General features: G+C 38.1%; 2 protein-coding genes and 1 long non-coding RNA gene across 7 annotated transcripts in view; 1 reads left to right on the top strand and 2 right to left on the bottom strand.

Moving 5' to 3' along the window:
• The window catches only part of SUGT1 (SGT1 homolog, MIS12 kinetochore complex assembly cochaperone), a 42,797-nt gene extending 41,397 nt beyond the window's left edge, over nucleotides 1-1,400 (bottom strand). The window contains exons 1-3 of one of the 2 annotated variants that reach the window (XM_042977445.1): nucleotides 1,306-1,400; nucleotides 929-1,042; nucleotides 777-861 (exon numbers count right to left, since the gene is read on the bottom strand). In XM_042977445.1, coding sequence (XP_042833379.1) covers nucleotides 777-861; nucleotides 929-966 — 123 coding nt within the window. In that variant the 5' untranslated portion in view covers nucleotides 967-1,042; nucleotides 1,306-1,400. Of the gene's footprint in view, nucleotides 1-776; nucleotides 862-928; nucleotides 1,085-1,305 lie in introns of those variants that run through there. The other variant, XM_007085354.3, reaches the window with a different exon arrangement.
• Nucleotides 1,401-1,454: 54 nt separating this feature from the next.
• LOC122236483 lies at nucleotides 1,455-9,345 on the top strand. Its single transcript, XR_006214549.1, has 3 exons — nucleotides 1,455-2,443; nucleotides 7,282-7,361; nucleotides 8,747-9,345. It is a non-coding gene; the product is annotated as an uncharacterized LOC122236483 (long non-coding RNA).
• ELF1 (E74 like ETS transcription factor 1) overlaps nucleotides 9,304-19,650 on the bottom strand; it is a 106,834-nt gene continuing 96,487 nt past the window's right edge. For all 4 annotated transcript variants that reach the window (XM_042977432.1, XM_007085356.3, XM_007085355.3 and 1 more), the window contains exons 8-9: nucleotides 17,453-17,902; nucleotides 9,304-10,981 (exon numbers count right to left, since the gene is read on the bottom strand). In XM_042977432.1, the coding sequence (XP_042833366.1) occupies nucleotides 10,378-10,981; nucleotides 17,453-17,902 (1,054 nt within the window). In that variant the 3' untranslated portion in view covers nucleotides 9,304-10,377. The remainder of the gene's footprint in view (nucleotides 10,982-17,452; nucleotides 17,903-19,650) is intronic.

The raw sequence follows: 19,650 nt of genomic DNA, 5'->3' as shown, positions 1-19,650 counted from the left end.
TTCCCTCCTACTTCAAACCAAGAAAGCCCTCGCTGTATTTTGCAACCAATTGCATCATGTATCCCTCGCTTGGGCTCTCTTTATTACTTTTAATTATTATTTAAATCTTGCTCTTTTGACTTTTCTTTCTGCCTTTATAGTCTTTCACTTCACACAAATACAAAGTGTCCTGTAAATACAAATGCAAGACATAATACAAGACTTTAATCCATAGCAATCAGTGTCTTGTACAAAGCAACTCCAAAAAAAAGTTCTGATATATGAGTGGATAATGAACAGTGACAGGACATCTGGAAATATTCAGGAACACGGTAAAAGGTTTTTGTTCCAGCAGTCTGCACTTTTTAGCACAGCACCTGGTATGTACGGATGGCAAGAATTATCATCAAGTGGAAAACCGAATTAAATATAATCAAGCCTAGATTTCACTTTTTCTCCTACTCACAAATGCCATTAAAAAACAAAACAAAACAAAACTGTTTCCAGGCCAACTATGAAGGTTAACTACGCCCCCAAGAAATAAAGAAGGCATTCCTAAGCAGCTACGAGGATGCAGTTAACGGTCTACAACTGGGAGGGGACATGAACAAGGGTCTGGAGTAACTGGGCCACTGTGGACCCGAGGACAGACGGACACTGTCAGATTAAAGATGATACACATCAATAGTAACCCCGATCCCAGGAAGGCAGCGCTGAGAAAAGGCGGGGTCCGCTGGAACCCGTGGGGGCCGCGCTCTCCCAAGAAGAGTGGAGGAAGCGGAGACTGATTCTCTCACCTCTAACGCCGCCTGGGGGTCCTCGTCGATCAGAGCATCTGAGAAGCTCCGGAAAAACCTGCCAGCGAAAACAACGACATGCTCACTAAGGAGAGGGTGAGTGGGAGAGGGAGATAAAAAAAATAATTAGCGAAAAGAATAAAAACACGCACTTCTGGGCTGTTGCAGGTTCTGCTGCAGCTGCCGCCATCCCTAATAATCGCTGTTGCTGTTAGAGCTGCTACCACCGAGGTTACGAGCTGCGCCGCCGCCCAAGGGGGAAACTTCTGGAGAAACACAAACTGAGCTTCCGTCCTAAGTAGCCAACGAGCAGCCACGCAGCGTGCGGCGGGGGGAGGGGAAACGAAAAGCGAGCGCAGGGCGGGCTGGGACCGTGGAGGACTGAGTCTCGCGGCCGGCCGCGTCCCGTGACCAACACTCCCAGTCCCCGCCCTTCGCAGCCATGGTTACGGACGCGTGGGCTATTTACGTCTCCGCACTCCAACAGAGCCTTGGGGGGGGGGGTAGTAGTTCAAAAGCATTTTTGTACCATACTGTTATTCCCCAGGAGCGTGTGACGCTTGGGAAAGTTTTGCACGTCTATTAATAATAAGCCACATCGGGCTCCATTTTCACCACAGCTCACTATAATTCTTATCATGGCTCCCCGAGGCAGCCGAGGCTTTCATGACCTGTGACGTCATTCTGCACTACGTGTCTTTTCCGGGAGCGTAGTTCCGGCCTGTGCGTAGTTCCTGTGATTTATGCGCTGGGAATCCTAACGGACAAGGATTTGCCGGAAATCGTCCTGCCCTTGCAGATGCTAGACTGAAGGATGCACTTTGGTTCCGGTTCGCGTGTACTGTTCCATTACCCAGGACTCCACAGCCGCAGGCTTTTTTCCTAGTTGGCTTCCCCGAGTGAGAAGAAAACTTGTTACATCTCAAGGCACCAAAGGGAGGAAGGTGGCCTAATATTGTGTCAGTACTGTTTTACTTTTCCCATCTAGTCAGGCCCTGTCCTCTCTCACCGCCCTTTGACACACGAAGATCTGATGGAAGCTTCTAGCAAGTTCCATGGACTAGGGGTGGAGAAAGGAGGAGGAAGTGGGAGCGAGCTGCCCAGTCAGTAGACATTAAACAAGTAAATGAACTTGAGTGTCTACTACATCCAAAATCTAAACTAAGCCCTGGGATTCAAAGATGTTAATATCCTCTCCAGAAATTTAAACTCATTGTTTTAAATGCTGACGTGAATGGGAATAGCCATAATAGCAAGGACAGGCACTCAGCCCAAAAAAAGGTATAAGGATGGATTTCTCAAAGGTGTGATACCCGAGCCCCAGCCTCAAAAGCTAAATTAGAATTAGGACAGACAAGAACATGTGTTAGAAAAACGATGATATGAACTCTAAAATTGGTAGAGCCAAAATTCAAGTCAGGTGAAATGCCAGGTCATAAACAGCTAGATGTGGTCTTCTGAGGAGCTTGGATGTGATGCTCTTAACGATGCTAACCCATTACAGGATTTCTAACTTAAACAGGCCTTAACAGTCACATTTGCATTTTTAAAAGTATGTTATTGTCTCTGTGCTATGGAAGAATGGTTAAAGGGAAAAGAACAGTCGTTGGGCGACAACTGCTGCGTTTCAAGCCAAAGTGACCCTCTTACATAGGTCAGACAGAAAGGTAAGAGCAGAAATATGTGAGGTAAAACTGGCTGGGTTTGCTGATCTTTTAGGATCAGTGCTTTTTGTGTCATATTAATAAGGCTTCACCTACTCCAAGGGCATGAGGCTATTCTGTGTTCTCTTCTAGATGCTTTATTAATTTAGGTTTGACATCCAGGACTATGATTTATCTCGTTAATTTTTGAGGAAGGTATGAGCCTGAGATCAAAGCTCTTTTCCCCCAATATGGATATCTGAGTGACCCAGCCCTACTTACTGAAAATGCTGTCATCTATTATTTCGCCCATTAAATTCTTTTTTTAAATGTTTTATTTATATATTTTGAGAGATAGAGAGCACGTGCACACGTGGGGAAGGGGCAGAAAGAGAGGGGGGAGAGAGAATCCCAGGCAGTTTCCATGCTGTCCGTGCACAGCCTGATGCGGTCTCGATCCTGTGTATTGTGAGATCATGACCTGAGCAGAAATCCAGAGCTGAACACTCAGTTACCACCCAAGCGCCCCCACCCCCACCCCACTAAATTCTTATGGTACTTTTGTTGTCAAGTAGAAGACCATGTGTATGTGGGTCTGTGTGTCTAACCTTGTACCAGTACCACACTATCATAATTAATGTAGTTTTATAATGGATCTTGAGGTCCTAGAACTTTTCAAGTTTGCCTTGGCTATTCCAAATCCTCTGTATTGCCATTATTTTATACATCTTATACAATTTATTTCCACTTAGTTACAAATTTTAGAATGAGCTTGTCAACTTACAAAAAAAAAAAAAAAAGCCTGCTGGGATTTTAATTGGACTTGCATTGGATCTGTAGATCTGTTTGGAGAAAACGGACTTCTTAATATTGAGACATAAGTATCATTCATACACCCTCCATTTGTTTAAGTGCTCTTTAATTTCCCTCAGCAGTTTTGTAAATTTCAGTGTAGAGGTATCACATATCTTTCATTAGATTTATACTTGAGTATTCGGCTTTAAAACAAAACTTTTATTTATCTATTTTGAGAGAGAGACGGGGTGGGGGAAGAGTGATCAAGGGAGAGGCGGAGAGGGAGAGAGAGAATTCCAGGTGGGCTCCATGCTGTCAGCACAGAGCCCTATGTAGAGCTCAAGAACTGTGAGATCATAACCTGAGCCAAAATCAAGAGTCAGACACTTAACCAACTGAGCCACCCAGGCCCTCCAGTTGTTTGTTTTTTTTAATGCTATTTTAAATGACATTTTAAAAGTTTTATATTTAGGGATGACTGGGTGGCTCAGTCGGTTAAGCATCCAACTTCAGCTCAGGTCAAGATCTTGCGATCCATGAATTCAAGCCCTGCATCTGGCTCTGTGCTGACAGCTCAGAGCTTGGAGCCTGCCTCTGATTCTGTGTCTCCCTTTCTCTCTGCCCCTCTCCAGCTTGCACTCTGTCTCTCTTGCTCTCTCTCAAAAAATAAATAAACGTTAAAAAAGATAAAAGTCTTATATTCTACTTCTTTGTTTTTAATACGTAGAAACAGTATTTTTACATATTGACCTTATATTTCTTTTTTTTTTAACATTTATTATTGAGAGACAGAGCATGAGCAGGGGAGGGGCCAAGAGATGGGGAGACACAGAATCCGAAGCAGGCTCCAGGCACCGAGCGAGATCATGACCTGAGCTGAAGTCGGACGCTTAACCGACGGAGCCACCCAGGCGCCCCTTGACTTTACATTTCTAATACCTTGTAGGTTCTTTTAGAATTTCTATGATTACAATTTTTCATCTGTGAATAAAGATTGTTTAAGGTCTCGTGAAATGACTATACCTTTCATTTCTTTTTCTTGCTGTCTTTCACTGGCTGGTACATCTCATATAGTGTTGAATAGAATAGTGATAATGGGCTTCCTCTCTTGGCTATAACATCAGAGGGGAAGGCATTAAATGTTCGTATCTATTTTTTTCTTTAAAGTGAATTACTTTGATTTTCAAGTGTTCTCTAAATGGCCAATATGCATAGGAAAAGAAGTTCTACATCAATAGCTATATTAGGGACATTAAAGTCATACTTTGCTAATAAACACTCACCAGAATTGTTTAAAAGGAATTCCAATACAAGCCTAGGCAGGGATATGGGGCACCTATAACTGGTGTATGTTGCTAGTGGGAGTATAAATTGGTGTCATTACTTTAGAAAACTTTTTTTTTAAGATTTAAAAAAATAATCTCTACACCCTAACATGGGACTCGAATTACAACTCCAAGAGTTACACGCTCCACAGCCAGGCACCCCTAGAAAACTTTTGACACTATCTACTAAAGCTAGTCATACATATACCCTGTTACCCAAAACTTCTACCACTGGGCATATCCCCAAGAGAAAAGAGTACTTAGTTTGCATACACGAATATTGATTACAGCATTATGCACAGGAAAAACTGGAAATAAATATCCTTTGATAGGAGAAAAATACTATAGAGCAATGATTAAGAATAAATTGCCAATACACACAACAAAATGTAGGAACCTCACATACATACCTCACATACATAATGTTGAGTTAAAGAAGCCAGACAGGGTACATCTGGATTGATTCCATTTATATGAAGATAAAAACTATTGTGAGGGATACCAGAAAGTGATCTCCTAGCTGAGAAGAGCCATGAAGGAAACTTCTTGGATGCAGGAAATGTTACATACCTTGAACCAGGTGGCAATTACGCCAATATATTCAGATGTAAAATTTTATTGAGTTGTACACATAAGATTTGTACCCTTCATGCCTCCATAAATAAGAGGTAAAGATTTAAAACAAAACCAGCAACAGTCAGAATTTGAAATTTATGACATTTACAATAGCATCAAAAATATTAAATACTGAAAAATAAACCTGACAAAGGATACGCAAAAAGTATACATTGAGATTTATGAAACATTGCTGAGAGAAATTAAAGAACACCTAAACAAATGGAGATGCATCTATGGAGACTTAATATTGTTAAAATGTCAGTTCTTCCCAAATTGATCTATGGATTCAACATGATCCCAATCAAAATCCCAAAGGTTTTTTCTGTTTCAGTTGAGAAACTGATTCTGCAAATTCAGGTGGAAATACATAATTAGAATAGTCAAATCAACTTTGAAAAATAACAAAGCTGGAGAACTAACACTACTGATTTCAACACACCAACCTTTGTATGTATTGGCACAAAGATCAATAGAACAGAATAGAGTCCATAAATTCACCTGTACGTATACAACAAGTGATTTTCAACAAAGGTCCAAATATAACTCAGGGAAGATAGCTGAAAAGGATAGTCTTTTGAGACTTTTTAATTGAAAGGGACAGTGTTTTCAACAAATTGAATATACAAAAGCAAAAAAAGTGAGCTTCCAATACATACCTTGCATCATCTATAAAAATTAACTCAAAATGGATCATGGGCCCAAATGTAAAATTTAAAACTATAAAACGTCTAGAAGGAAGAAAACCTTAGTGACCTGGGATTAGGCGAAGATTTCTTAAATATGACACTAACAGCATGACCCTTAAGAAGTTGATAAATCAGACTTTACCACAATTAAAAGGTTTCTGCACTTTAAAAACACTTGCGAATCATATAGCTGAAGAACTTGCATCCAGAATACATAAAGAGTTCTCAAAAGTCAGTAATAAGAAAGCAACAGAATTTTTGATGGACAAATTTTAACAATCATTTCATCAAAGAAAATATATGGACGTCACATGAGCACATCAAAAGATGCTCAAAATCAGGGGCACCTGGATGCAGGAGCACTTGTATCACAACCAAACTCCTGGGGCAGCAGAGACAGTGATACAAAGCCTAGTGTTTAGTGCTTGGCAACAGTGGCTACGATTTCTCCACAAAATCACTTGTGCAGTTTGTTCCTAGCTGTTTGACTCAGATTGACTCCGATTCTCTAGTCCTTTTGTCTATTCTATGAACTATACAATATTCTTATAATAAAATTTCTTTATGCTGAAAACCAGAATCCATCTCTATTGCTAAGGACCCAGAACTCAAACTGGAAGACAATTTGGTATTTGGAAGTGGAATTCTCCAAAACTGACCCTGGTATGTTGTATAACTGACCGGGTATGTATAAAAGGCAGGATGAAAGGTACTGAGGACACAACTTTTCCAGGGTGGGAAAATGGTGACCCTGGGACAGGGCATCAAACTTGTATCATCAAATGGTGTGTTCTAAAGCTGACTCTGGAAAGAGTATCCTGAGTGCTCATACTGGATGTGGCTGTGGAGGACAAGAAACCAGGGGGACACAGCTGATCTGAAAAAGACGACTGCGTATGATCTCAAACATCCCAGGCATGAAACTGGATCGGGCAACAGGATGGGACTTTGATCTCTCTTTGGGAGAGTAATACATGTTTTATGTAGGCATGAGCGTTTTTGAAAGTGTCTGTAAAGAAAGATGTGTGTGGGTGATGGTAGGCCACACCATTCTCCCTCAGTTCTTGCTGGGGAGCCCCGATTTTGTTTGGCACCATACACATCTAAGTCATTCATGGTAACCCTACTTCCTTGACCAGCAATTTGTTTAGGAAGGGGTATATGACAAATCTAGCCAACGAGCTCTGAAGAGATGGCTGTTCAGGGTATTCCGGGAAAGATCTGACAAACAGAAACCTAGAAGGAACTACTGCAGCTATCTGGCAAGTATGGCAGAAGCCATCCTGGAAACTAAAGCAAAATGCTGAGGATGGGAAAGCAGAGAGGGAAGAAACCTGGTTACTATCACCCGAGTTCCTGAATTAACTAACCTGGAAACCTAACTCCAGATGTCTTATTTTGTACTATTTAATAATTTTAAATTGGGTTTTTGTTTCAGGCGACTGAAAGCACCCCAATCCGAACTGACAGGATTTGGAGAGTAATATTTGAAGATAAGGCTGGTGGGACCAAGAAGAGGTAAGACCATGCAGGATATCAACTCTCTGAGGACAGTGAGGAAGGGCTTGACACTAAAGGATTTGACATAATGAAACTGGAATAAACATTTAAAAAAAATTTTTTTAATAAAAAATAAAAATTAAAAAAAAGTGAAAGCAATAAATTGAGAACTTAAAGTAACAGTGAGTTGGGGCACCTGGCTGGCTCAGTTGGTTGAGCATCCAGTTCTTGATTTTGGTTCAGGTCATAATCCCAGGGTTGTAAGATCAAGCCCTGCATTGGGTTCCATACTGAGCGTGCAGCCTGCTTAAGATTCTTTCTCTCCCTCTGCCCCTCTCCCCTGCTCACACACACTCTCTCTCTAAAATTAAAAAAAAAAAAAAAAAAAATTTGTTTCTTGAAAAAAAAAAAAGTTCAGGGTGAGTTATAAAAGGTTAAATGTTGGAAAGGTCAAGGAAGATAAGGACAGAAATCTGGCATTTAGAAATTAACTACTAGTTAGTGACCTTTGCAACAGTAATTTCAGGGTAATAGGGCAAATGCAATACTATAGAAGGTTAAAGAATGAATGGGAACTGAGAAAACATCAGGTTTTTAGGTTACGACAGTGAGAGTAACATCACAGGCCAGAGAGCTGGCTATGCTCCTGTTCAGGAGTTCAATATGAGGACATTATGTTAGGGGATGCATGGCTAGCCAGAGTTCTAGAGGAGAAAGAACTTTCCCATGACTCTCTTAGGGTGCTTAGCTGGGCCTAAAAATCAAACTGACAGTTTAAAGAAGGAAAGCATACCTATTTATTTTAATGTTTTACATGATGTGGGAGCCTTCATATGGAAATGAAGATTCAAAGAAATGTTAAGCCTAAGTGTTTTTATACTAGGTTTGATAAAGAATGGGAAGTCATGAAAAATGACAGAAGAAAAGGGTATGAACTAAGGGTAGTAAACTGAGGGAAATTTAGCAAGGCCTATTTGTTCAGATTCTTTTCTGCATTCCTCTGACTTCAGAGATTAAAATGCTCCTTTTAAAATCCCATTTTTGAAGAATATTAACTGACATGACAAAATGAGTAAGTGTGTAAGTTACTACTAGGTACAGGGGTAGTACATTGAGATTTTAATTTTCTTCTCTTTTTCTGGTTCTATGTTTTCTTTTGAGAGACAGAGTGTGAGTTGGGGAGTAGCAGAGAGAGAGGGAAACAGAGAATCCGAAGCAGGCTCCAGGCTCTGAGCTGTCAGCACAGAGCCCGATGCAGGGTTCGAACTCACGAACCGTGAGATCGTGACCTGAGCTGAAGTCAGACGCTTACCAACTGAGCCACTAGGCGCCCCAGAAAACTTGTTTTTTAGAGTGTGTTGAATATTATTGCTAAGAAAATTTCATTGTTTTCTAATTTATAGAGCTTGGCAATCCACGTGTGCCATGTAGAAGCTGCCGTCTGGCATAGCAGAAAGGAAAACTGAGAGGAGAAACTGCATTCAGCAATTCTAATCTGACCGATGGAGCTTATTATACGAATACTTAATAGCATTCCAAATACCAACAACATTTTCTGTATACTTCTTCTTAAGAAATATTTGCTTAAAACACAAACACTGAGAATTTTTACATGATTTATTTAATAATAAACCAATTAAAGATACAAAAACGTTTAGAGGCTTCCAAAATTTAAATTTTTGCTTAAATACAAATTCACTCTGTAATATGAAAACATAGAACAAGAGACCTCTAAACATGATTTTTTTCATCTACAAAAGTTTCTCCTTTGCTGTACTAGAAAATTTGCAGAAAACAATTTTTCTTGTGAAATTAAATGTACATTATTTACAGTTGAAAAGTAATCTAAAAACTATTTCATTTCCGAGACTCAGATATATATGTATATTATCTTTGTACGCAACCCCCCCAACTCCCAATAAAAAAATGATCCAAAATATAAAGCAATTATGCTTTTATAGCAACTGACTACTCAGCCAGATGAGCCCAAGGTGTGGTTGCTTTCCGGGCCCTTAAGAAAGAGCCTTGACTCTTTCAGAATGGCAGTACATCATTTAGCACTCAGCAATGTAAGTTTACTGATGGGCCACGGTACACAGTGGCCTAAAAAGTTAATGAACACAGTATTTAGGAAGAATTCAGATTCATAGCAGATCTTACAGATAACAGAAGAATGAATTTTGTAGGTTGTAGGGCCAGTTATTTTTCTGCAATATGTTAGCCATATTTACATTAAGAAATAAGCTGATAATGTTTTAGTTGATATAACTTTAAAATATAGGAGCTAGAATCATTAAATTTAGAACCAGAAAGGAGCCTAAAGATCATCTCGTCTAATCCAACATATCCCTTCCTTTTATGGGAGAACTGAGGCCCAAAAAGATCCAGTGGCTTTGCCCAACATCACACAACTAATTAGCAGAAGAGCCACTCTTAGGCTGACGCTTTTATACTATCCTGCTTCTGAAACAGGTTCAGCCGTATCATGGGCAACTTTCAATTTTTAATGTTGTTTTCTACATCTTCATAGTTCCTTATACAGTGCAACCAACTAAAGTCAATCTAACTGAAATCATAATTTTAACAAAGTATAAAATAGGTGTCTTGCATTTGAAAGGGTCAAGACTTTAACTTATGCAAGTGGAATGAAAATGGTTCCTATATAAATCTCCTGTTGCCTTGTATTTAAGTACTGTATTTACAAAAGAATCAGAAAAACTAATACCATGTAAAATTAAAAAAGAAACTTAAAAAATGCTTATGGTATAGCAACTGAAAAAAATCTGAAAAGAATGTCTTCATAGTATAAAATGCCTGTTCCTTCACAATTGAATTCTGAAACATTTGCAGAACAAAGAGAAACACTTGGGTACCCTCCCTCATCTAACAAAGTCAAAATTAACTCTAAATTAATATTTTTAACAATTAACTACAAAATTAGGAACATCTGTAGAATTTATCTTAGAATCAGTTTGAATACAACTGGAAATGTTCAATTAAAAAACAACCATCCATAATTCCTTTGGTATATTAATTAAAAAGAGTTGGGTTCCAGCAATTCATTTTGTTTCACAGCTACCTGAGAGGCAAATCCATTGGAATTGGATACCACCATCACATAAGGCTGTGGCTGTTGCTCAGTCTTCTCAATGTCCTCTTTCAAATGATCTTCAACTTCCTTTTTCTCTACTTCCTGTATAAGAGTTTTTGTTTCTTGAGCTTTGATAACCGAAGTGATTACAGTGCCAGGTGGGTGAGCAACAAGTTGTGAACTTCGAGGAGAAAAGGTCACCACAGGAGTAGTAGCGCTGAAGGACGGAGATGAAGCCATACTGACGGTTCCGTTGCAAATGGATTGAACATTGCTAGTAAGTACCTGCTGTACATGGGCAGGGCTCAAGACAATCGAAGGAGGGGAGCCTGGCTTCTGTGACTGCAGCATGACATTTTCTTTCAGTACTGTCATGGGCTGTGAGGATGGAATGGCTTGCAAAATAAATTTCTGAGATCCAGCACCTGATGATGGATCTGTGCTGGCTATCACTGTTGTGATTGGCACTGTCTGGAGTGTTACTGTATGCAAATGCTGATTCCCAGGAGACACAACCACTGGAACTTGGGTTGGAGCCTGTATAGTCCTATTGAGATTATGAAATAAAAGAAAATCAGCATACTCTACACACCTGAAAACTTTTTTAACATTTGAAGTCATTTTGACAAAATATGAGTTATACATTTCAAATGCTACTCCCTGTATTTTCAACACAACATAAACATCGTACCAGACCCTGTATTATAATGGAATGTCCAACACAAAACTCTCAGGCCATTAACTATGATACCATCTGCTGTACAAAGTGCCACATTAACACAAATGGGGAAGCAATTTCGTTGGGGAAGGAGGAGGATATCAAAATGCTTGGCAAAGAAGTTATTATGAACTGCCTGAAAGAAAATTAGAAATTTTATTTTTTTTTAAGTTTATTTTTGGAGCGAGCGAGCAAGAGCACAAGCATGAGCAGGGGAGGGGCAGAGACAGAGGGAGACAGAGAATCCCAAGCAGGCTCCATACTGCTAGTGCAGAGCCACATGAGGGACTCGAACTCAAACCATGAGATCATGACCTGAGCTGAAATCAAGAATCAGATGCTTAACCAACTGAGCCACCCAAGCACCCCAAGAAAATTAGGTATTTTCAAACAAATGTATTAGATTCACTCTCATTATTTTTAATACTTGAGGGATAATATCATCCACATGTTCATCCACAATTACCAGAATTCATATGATTGTAATTGTTTTCAACCTGTTTCTCTATATATAGAGGGAAAATGCTCAATTAAAAAAAAAAAACTCAGTCTTAAATGTATATTGAACAGAACTATAAGAAGAAATTTAATAGTTCACAATTCATATTGTATTACATAAAACGAGTCATGAATATAATGAACTCATGGGGGTTCTTTAGGTTGGCATTGAGAGCAAACAATAAGGGCAAGCTTTGGCAAAAATAAATGGAAGCATGTTTCAGCAGTTTTCTCAGCTCAAATAATCTTTAACATAAAATCCTTTAATGTACATCAAGCTTACATAAGGTTGTTAATAATATCGTGAGTCAATCCAATTTTAAAAGTTCACTGGTGTGAAAATTATTGTTATGGCCTTTGTTAATATAAAACAAGCACAGCTGAAAACACTCAGCATTTGATCTCAACTGTTTCCTCTTAATTCTATGAAGCTATTATACAGAAGATAGATGACTGTTACTTCAAATGGTCAACAGCTAGGCTGGTGCCCATCACCCAAATGTTAATCACTGCACACAGATTATTATAGGCAAATTTTATATGTTACAGTTATGTGGCTTGTTACATACGTGAGAAATAAAATTCTGGAGAAAACAAATGGGTTAGCTAGGTAGACATAGGAAAAGAAAACTCAGTGCAGCTTAAGAGAAGTTCAAAGCAAGTGGAATGACACAGGATGACTAGATCCTACCCACTGTGGTAGGATTCTGATTTCCAAGTTCAGATTCCAACCAAGCCGCCTCTGTGACAATCAGCCTAGAGCAGGATGTTAGCAGCTCTTTTGAAGGATGGAATTAGAAGAGAATATGAGCCGGGTAATGAAGATTTAATAGGTGGACAGGCTATGACTAGAAATAGAGGCCAGATATACTGATAATATTGGGCAGGCAATAAAACAGTTGGAAGGATACAGAATAACTTTGGGATCCAGGCAGCTTTTCCAAAATACACTGTTCTTCCTTCTTCCCCTTGCCTACCTGAATCAGGGTATCTTGGGTGGAATCTGAGCCTGGGTATGTTATCTGACCCTATAGCCAGATATCATTTCTTAAATAAAGGGCTCCCCATGACAAGAGTTCATGGCCATGTACATGTAAATAAGATAGTACATGGCATATAGTAAGCACACAGATAGCATCTATAAATATGTACAGCCTTGCCACCCTGTAAGTTCTATTATCCCCATTTTACATATAAAAAATTAATGCACAAAGAGAGTGAACAGCTTGCATAAGGTGACCAGCTATGTAAGAGGCCAACTGCTGTAAGGCCTTTGTGCTTGACACACTGCCACTTCTTCAGTCCCAAATAAATTCAGCTAAAGATGAATACTGTCTTTTCTATCTTTAAACTGTGGGCAGTTACACACCTTTAATACACAACTCCTTTTTCCTCTTTTCCTCATTCAGGTGTGGGACAAGCAATAACGTACTTGGAAATTTTCCATATTGCTAACCAGGGCTACCACTAGACTTTCAATGCTTTTGTTCAAACTAGAAAAAGACATCCTTTTCTCCAAACACCTGACTGTCCTCTGCCAGAAAATATATATACTCATTTATATATATATAATGTAAATATACTGGCTTATTTGAACAAATTCTAAAATAAGTGATTTTCACTAATACAAAAATTCAGAGATTAAAGGTAAAATATCATGCAGCCTTTTCCCAACCACAGAAAATTTTAATTATTTTTTTCTTAGTTAATGATTAAACTGTCAGTTGTGTCTGGTTATATTATATAACAAAGGTTATGTTACAGTTAACTACTTTATAAAATTTCCTACACTGCTTGTAATCACTGGTATATACTGGTAATTTAAAATTCCTCAAACTTTCTGAGACTAAGAAAGGTACACAATGTAACATTTAGTTCTTATTGTATATCTACTTAGATGTCAAGGAACTGTCATTTACCTGTTATGATCACCTGTAACACCATTAACTGTTAAGATCACCTTTATTTTAGAGATGAGGAAACACACTCAGAATAGTTAATTAATCCAATTCAATGTCACATCTAATAATTGACGAGGTTGAAGGGCTGGAAAGTTACGCCTATAGTCTTCCTACTCCATTACTTTGCTTTTAAGATAATTTGCACATTATACATTTTTTGAGGCTAAGTGATTTAAGAGACCCTAAGACAAACTACTGGTGCTTGAATAAATATTACAGAGAAAAAAGTTATGTTAGGTTGGTATGTGGACTTGCAAATTTATCAAGGGACAATTTCAGGAAAATATTTTACCAGAGGTTTACTTTTGTTGTAGCTTCTTTAAATAACATGAAGCTAGAGTCAAAATTAAAGCACATATAAAATTAAAGCAGAGTAAAAACTGAGCACATATACCATAAATCATTTAGAAAAGCTTAATAGATTTCAACAGACATACATGGAATTATGTGAGATAAAAAGATATGAGCAAAGGAAAAACAGAAAAGAAAAAACATGTTACTTCATTGTAAATGACTGGTAATTCACGAGAATCATGTGACTCAACAGGCAGGGTGGCAAATCATGAGCTCACTGCTTTGGACTAAACTTCTTGCATTAAAACACTGTCTTCACCACTTACTATATGTGACCAGGTTCCTTGGCCTCCTCATCTGTAAAATAGGAATAATACTACCTATATCTCATTGATAAGTTAGGATATTAGACATTAATATATGGAAAGCGTATAAAATACAGAGAGTGCTTTGAAAATGTCAGTTCTTATTGATATATTCATTGAATATTCTAAGTCCTATAAATTTTTTTTTAATGTTTATTTTCATTTTTGAGAGAGAGACAGACAGAGCATGAGTGGGGGAGGGGCAGAGAGAAAGGGAGACACAGAATCTGAAGCAGGCTCCAGGCTCTGAGCTGTCACCACAGAGCCCGATGTGGGGCTCGAACTCATTAACCGTGAGATCATGACCTGAGCTGAAGTTGGACGCTTAACCGACTGAGCCACCCAGATGCCCCCCCCTTTTTATTTAATTTTTAATAATTTTAAGTCCTATATATTCCATTTTCTCTTAGCTACAGATCTTTAAGTGGTCTTTGTTTTTATTAGTAAGTAGTTATAAAATTAAGAAAAATGTAGCCAAATTACTGCTATTTTACTTAGGAGTAATAATACGACAGTTATTTAGGAAAACCTCTTTATTCTTAAGAACTGTATGTTGAAATGATTAGAAATAAAATGTCATAATGATGTCCACTTACTTGACAAATAACCAAGCATGAAAAAGGGTAGAAATAGAGAGAAAACAAATAAAGCAAAATGCTATCAACTGTGAATCCAGGTGGATTTAAATAGGTGTTCATTGTACTATTTCAACCTGTTGATATTGTGAAATTTTTCATGATGAAAAGTTCAGGTAATTATAAAAAATACAAATAAAAAAATAAAGAAATCACTAAATAAGGAAATAATCTAATGAAAAATGATTCTAATAATGCATTAAAATTTCAGAGTAATATGTACAATTTGCTTGAAATTTACTTAACACCTTTTCTTTCTTTCTATATAATGGAAAAGAACAATAGGAAAACCGGAGTAATTATATTCATTATTCATTAACTTTGGCCTTAACACATCCAGTAATTTCAGGGAATAAAATGCATTCCATTAGAGGCTTAACTCCTTTAAAATAAGTAGGATTTTTGAGAGATACAAATAAAAGATACAACCAAATGTGGGAACAATTTTTTTTAAAGTCAAAGGAATGATTAAGAATGTGTGTATATATATAAAAAAAGAAAGTGTGTATATACATACATATAAATAGAAAATGATTTATTCAATAAGTATGTTTTAAACTCTGAAAAGTTAAAGTTTTTAATTTCTTCATTATATAAGCAGTACACTTAGAGAACTCATTATTCCAAGAGGAGATAAGAATGAATATATACACTATTTCAAAATAAAATCTATAAATCTGAAGGGGTGTTATGTGATAAAGACTATGTTAAGCAGAAGGACAATGAATAAAATGTGGCTCCTGCAGGGTTACATGTATAGGAGGAGACGAGCATTAAAGTCAACTGAAACACCTGGTTCAAGTCCCAGATTGAGTTGCACTGCACACAAGCAGTCAGCTTTAACTGTGGAAGGCAAGGAAGGAATCATGAGCAGAGAAGTGAGAGCTGGTAGCGGAAGCTCCAGAAATTTAACTGCAGGTCTGTGTGCAACATGAATCTAACAAAAGTTGTAAGAAAGTAGCATAGCAAAGCTGTGACTAGTAGTCTTATATAACAGGTTGGACTCCAGAGAAAAAATACTGGAGCCAGGAAGCAGGCAGGGAGTCCACAGAACAATCAGGGACCTTAGAAATGAAAATTCTGAAAAGTACACCAAAAGACAGTTTGCAAATCATGGATAAGGAGTATAATTATAGCATTTTAATATCTAGCACTGAGTATTATTCAGAAATTGACATTCAGAGTAATAAAGTATCCAATACAGTATCACAATTTAATATCCATCAGAGCTAGAGTTATGTGGACTTTTTTTATTGCAAGGTGGGGGGATTTGTTTTTATTCTCAAGGTGTAAAAAAAAGATGCTAAAAAATAACTGAATCACTCCAAGAAGGGGGTCCTAGTGATTAGCTTATGACTATTGGATGTTTCCTATCAGCACGAATACACACAATGATAAGACGACAAAGAGCCTAGAAACCAATGGGAGGAATCACGTACTTCCAACTAGATACTCAGTTATCATACAAAACCAATAGGACATAGAGGAAAATAAAACATTAAAAAGAAAATAGATAAATAAGCACTCCTTTAATAACAGTGAAAGACTGATCCTTCCTGTCCAATTAAAATGGGACAAATGTAACCTTTCTACTCCTTGCAAGTCAATTTTCACGATGCCACAAGTTTAAATGGACCATACAAGGAAGACTAAAACATCTAACTCTGTCTTGATTCTGGGTAATGCTTCTTACCTCAAGATCAACAGAACAAAAATCCAGCATTTATATTCAGGAATATACAAATGTTAAGACTGAAGTCAGCTAATAAAAATAATCAAAGAATCATTTTTATTATATTTGGACGGGCTCCTATGTTTTATTGTAATTCACATTCTGGAAATTCATGACCGTAGAAAAAGAGAATGTTACAAATGTCCATCTAATTTTCTGCCTTTCCTCTTTTTCCCCATTCTACATCAATGAGACCAGTCCCAAATGCTGCAAAAGACCAGTTTAAAGCAGACAGGGTTTTCTTGATCAATTTGTTGTTTCATCTTTCCCAGGGTTATGACATAAATTTGATTTGATTGCTATAAAACTATTTTTCCAACTTCTGCTACTCTAAAAGCCCAAAAAATTAGATTCTTGGCCTCTTTGAACTTTAAAACTGCTCCGTGATAGGATCTTCTCAAGGAGTAATGCTGTTTCTTCGAACTCACTATATTCCAGAAGGTCATGATTGTCAATTTATGTTAAATTTTTACAGCTTCTGACTTTGAAAGGAAGATCTGAAACCATTCTCTGGAGTTTCTAATATGTGGATTGCTTCTTGTATGATCAATCCAATCGTACAATGGTACAGTAGACTAGACTTAATAGAATAACATCAAGTAATGTCAAAGTTTAAAAATAAGGAATCACTGATAGAATCAGAGGATTGATGTCATATACACTGCTGCTGAAAACAATCTGTTGAATAAGATTTCTAGCTTGAAATCAATACAATTTTTATTCTCACTTCTGAATCCTAAGGTATTTAACTAATAATGGCTCTGGTCAGAAACATTACATAATGAAATGCATCAATAACTTTATAGTTTTCTCACCTAATACTCTGAACGGAAGAATTTAATGTTTCATCCTGCATGCTACTGGTTACGGTTGCTTCTCCTTCTGGGACAGCTTGTACTGGCTGTACTACATGAATAGTCCGGAAGAGCTGGGTGGGATATGGAGACTGTGTGGGCTGCACTGTCCTCAGAACTTCTGATGGCTGTGCAGCTTCTGCAGGATCTTTGGGTTTTGTAGCTTTAGAATTTCCCGGCTTTAGAACTGTAGTGGCTCCTCCTTTTATCCCTGGACTTGAGGATACTCTCGATCTGCTTGCTTGGCTCCTACTTGAAGTAGTTGTTGAAGACAGTGATGGATCTGAAGACTCTATGCTGGAACCTGGATCCTCATCATCTATATAAATAAGATCTTTTGGCATTTCCTTGAACTGATACACCAAGCGCTGACCTTCTACTTTTGCCAGAATACCCCTTTGGTAATAGTACCTATTCAAAGCAGACAATTTTATCAATATTTTATTCAATTAAACATAAATTAAAATGATATTCAACAACATTAAAAATTCCCTAATAATAACAGAGTCTCAAGTTGGAAACAAGTAGGAGAAGAATTTCAAAATGAAGGGTAGTAACTTTATATAAGATAGTATAATTAAACATATTGTTTTCTTTAAAAAAAATTATTTTTAATGTTTTTATATTTGAGAGAGAGAGAGAGAGCACAAGTAGGGGAGGGGAAGAGAGACAGAGACAGAATCTGAAGCAGGCTCCAGGCTCCAAGCTGCCAGCACAGAGCCTGATGCAGGACTCAAACCCACGAACCATGAGATCATGACCTGAGCCAAAGTCTGACACTTAACCAACTGAGCTACCCAGGGGACCCTTCTCTTTTTTTTTTTTTAGTGTTTATTTATTTTTGAGAGAGAGACATAAAGAGAGAACACAAGCAGGCAGGGGCAGAGAGAGAGGGAGACAGAGAATCCAAAGTAGGCTCCAGGTTCCAAGCCGTTGGCACAGTGTCCAACATGGGGCTTGAACTCATGAAATAGCGAGGTCATGACCTGAGCCGATGTTGGACGACGCCCTGCTGACTGAGCCACCCAGGTGCCCCAAACACATTCTTTCTAAATATATATAAAACACACATACTTACATAGAAAAATCCTTATTGCTAACTAAACCTAAAACCAGTTCTGATGAGGAGATTGTTGATAAAGTATATGGATTATACAGTGAACTATCTAGTTCACTTTTCTTCATCTCCCCTTCTTCCAACTTGCCGGAATACTCAAATCTACTACAAACCTCAAGAATTTAGGGGCTTTGTGTGGCTCAGTCGGCTAAGTGTCTGACTTTTGGTTTCAGTAAAGGTCATGATCTCATGGTTCACGGGCTGGAGCCCTGCGTTGGGCTCTGTACTGCCTTGTGGAGTCTGCTTGGGATTCCGTCTCCATCTCAGAGAGCAGGAATTAGAGCAGGGAAGGAGCACAGAGGGAGACAGAGGGCCCAAAGTGGGCTCTGTGCTGACAGCAGACAGCCCAAAGTGGGGCTTGAACCCCTGAACCCTGAGATCATGACGTGAGCCAAAGTCTGACACTTAACCAACCGAGCCACCCAGGCACCACGATGATTGCTACTTCTAGTAAATCTTTCTCAAATAGATGTGTATCTCGAGAGAGAGAGAGCACAGAAAAAACAAACTAATAGTGAGCTTAAGAATAAAATGATACCCTAGTTCAAAATTTCACAGTATCTAACATTATTCTTGAAGCATTTATTCAGGTATACAGATCATATCTGAGATTTACATTTAAAATCTTGGGGCACCTGGGTGGCTCACTCAGTTAAGCATCTGACTTTGGCTCAGGTCATGATCTCACAGTTTGTGGGTTTAAGCCCCACATCAAGCTCTGTGCTGACACTCAGAGCCTGGAGCCTACTTCAGATTCTGTGTCTCCCTCTCTCTCTACCCTCCCCCACTTACACTCTGTCTCTCTCTCTCTCAAATAAACGTTAAAAAAAAAATTAAAGAAAATAAATAAAAATGCACCCTCTTATTAAGTACCTGCATTACCACTATTTGTTAACTTTGTGCTGAATTCAAGTTTAATGGCTCCAAACATATGACTCCTGTGGTCAATTTAAATTTCTGTTGATGGTTTACATTTTTTAGTCCCCTTATAAGGAAACTGTCTGTTATTTGCATGAAAAATTTTTTTTGAAGGAAAACATTT

Source organism: Panthera tigris, chromosome A1 (assembly GCF_018350195.1).
Source record: "Panthera tigris isolate Pti1 chromosome A1, P.tigris_Pti1_mat1.1, whole genome shotgun sequence".
Taxonomy (NCBI): Eukaryota; Metazoa; Chordata; class Mammalia; order Carnivora; family Felidae; genus Panthera; species Panthera tigris.
The sequence above is the reverse complement of the archived record's forward strand: the minus strand, read 5'-3'. Positions and strand labels throughout refer to the sequence as shown.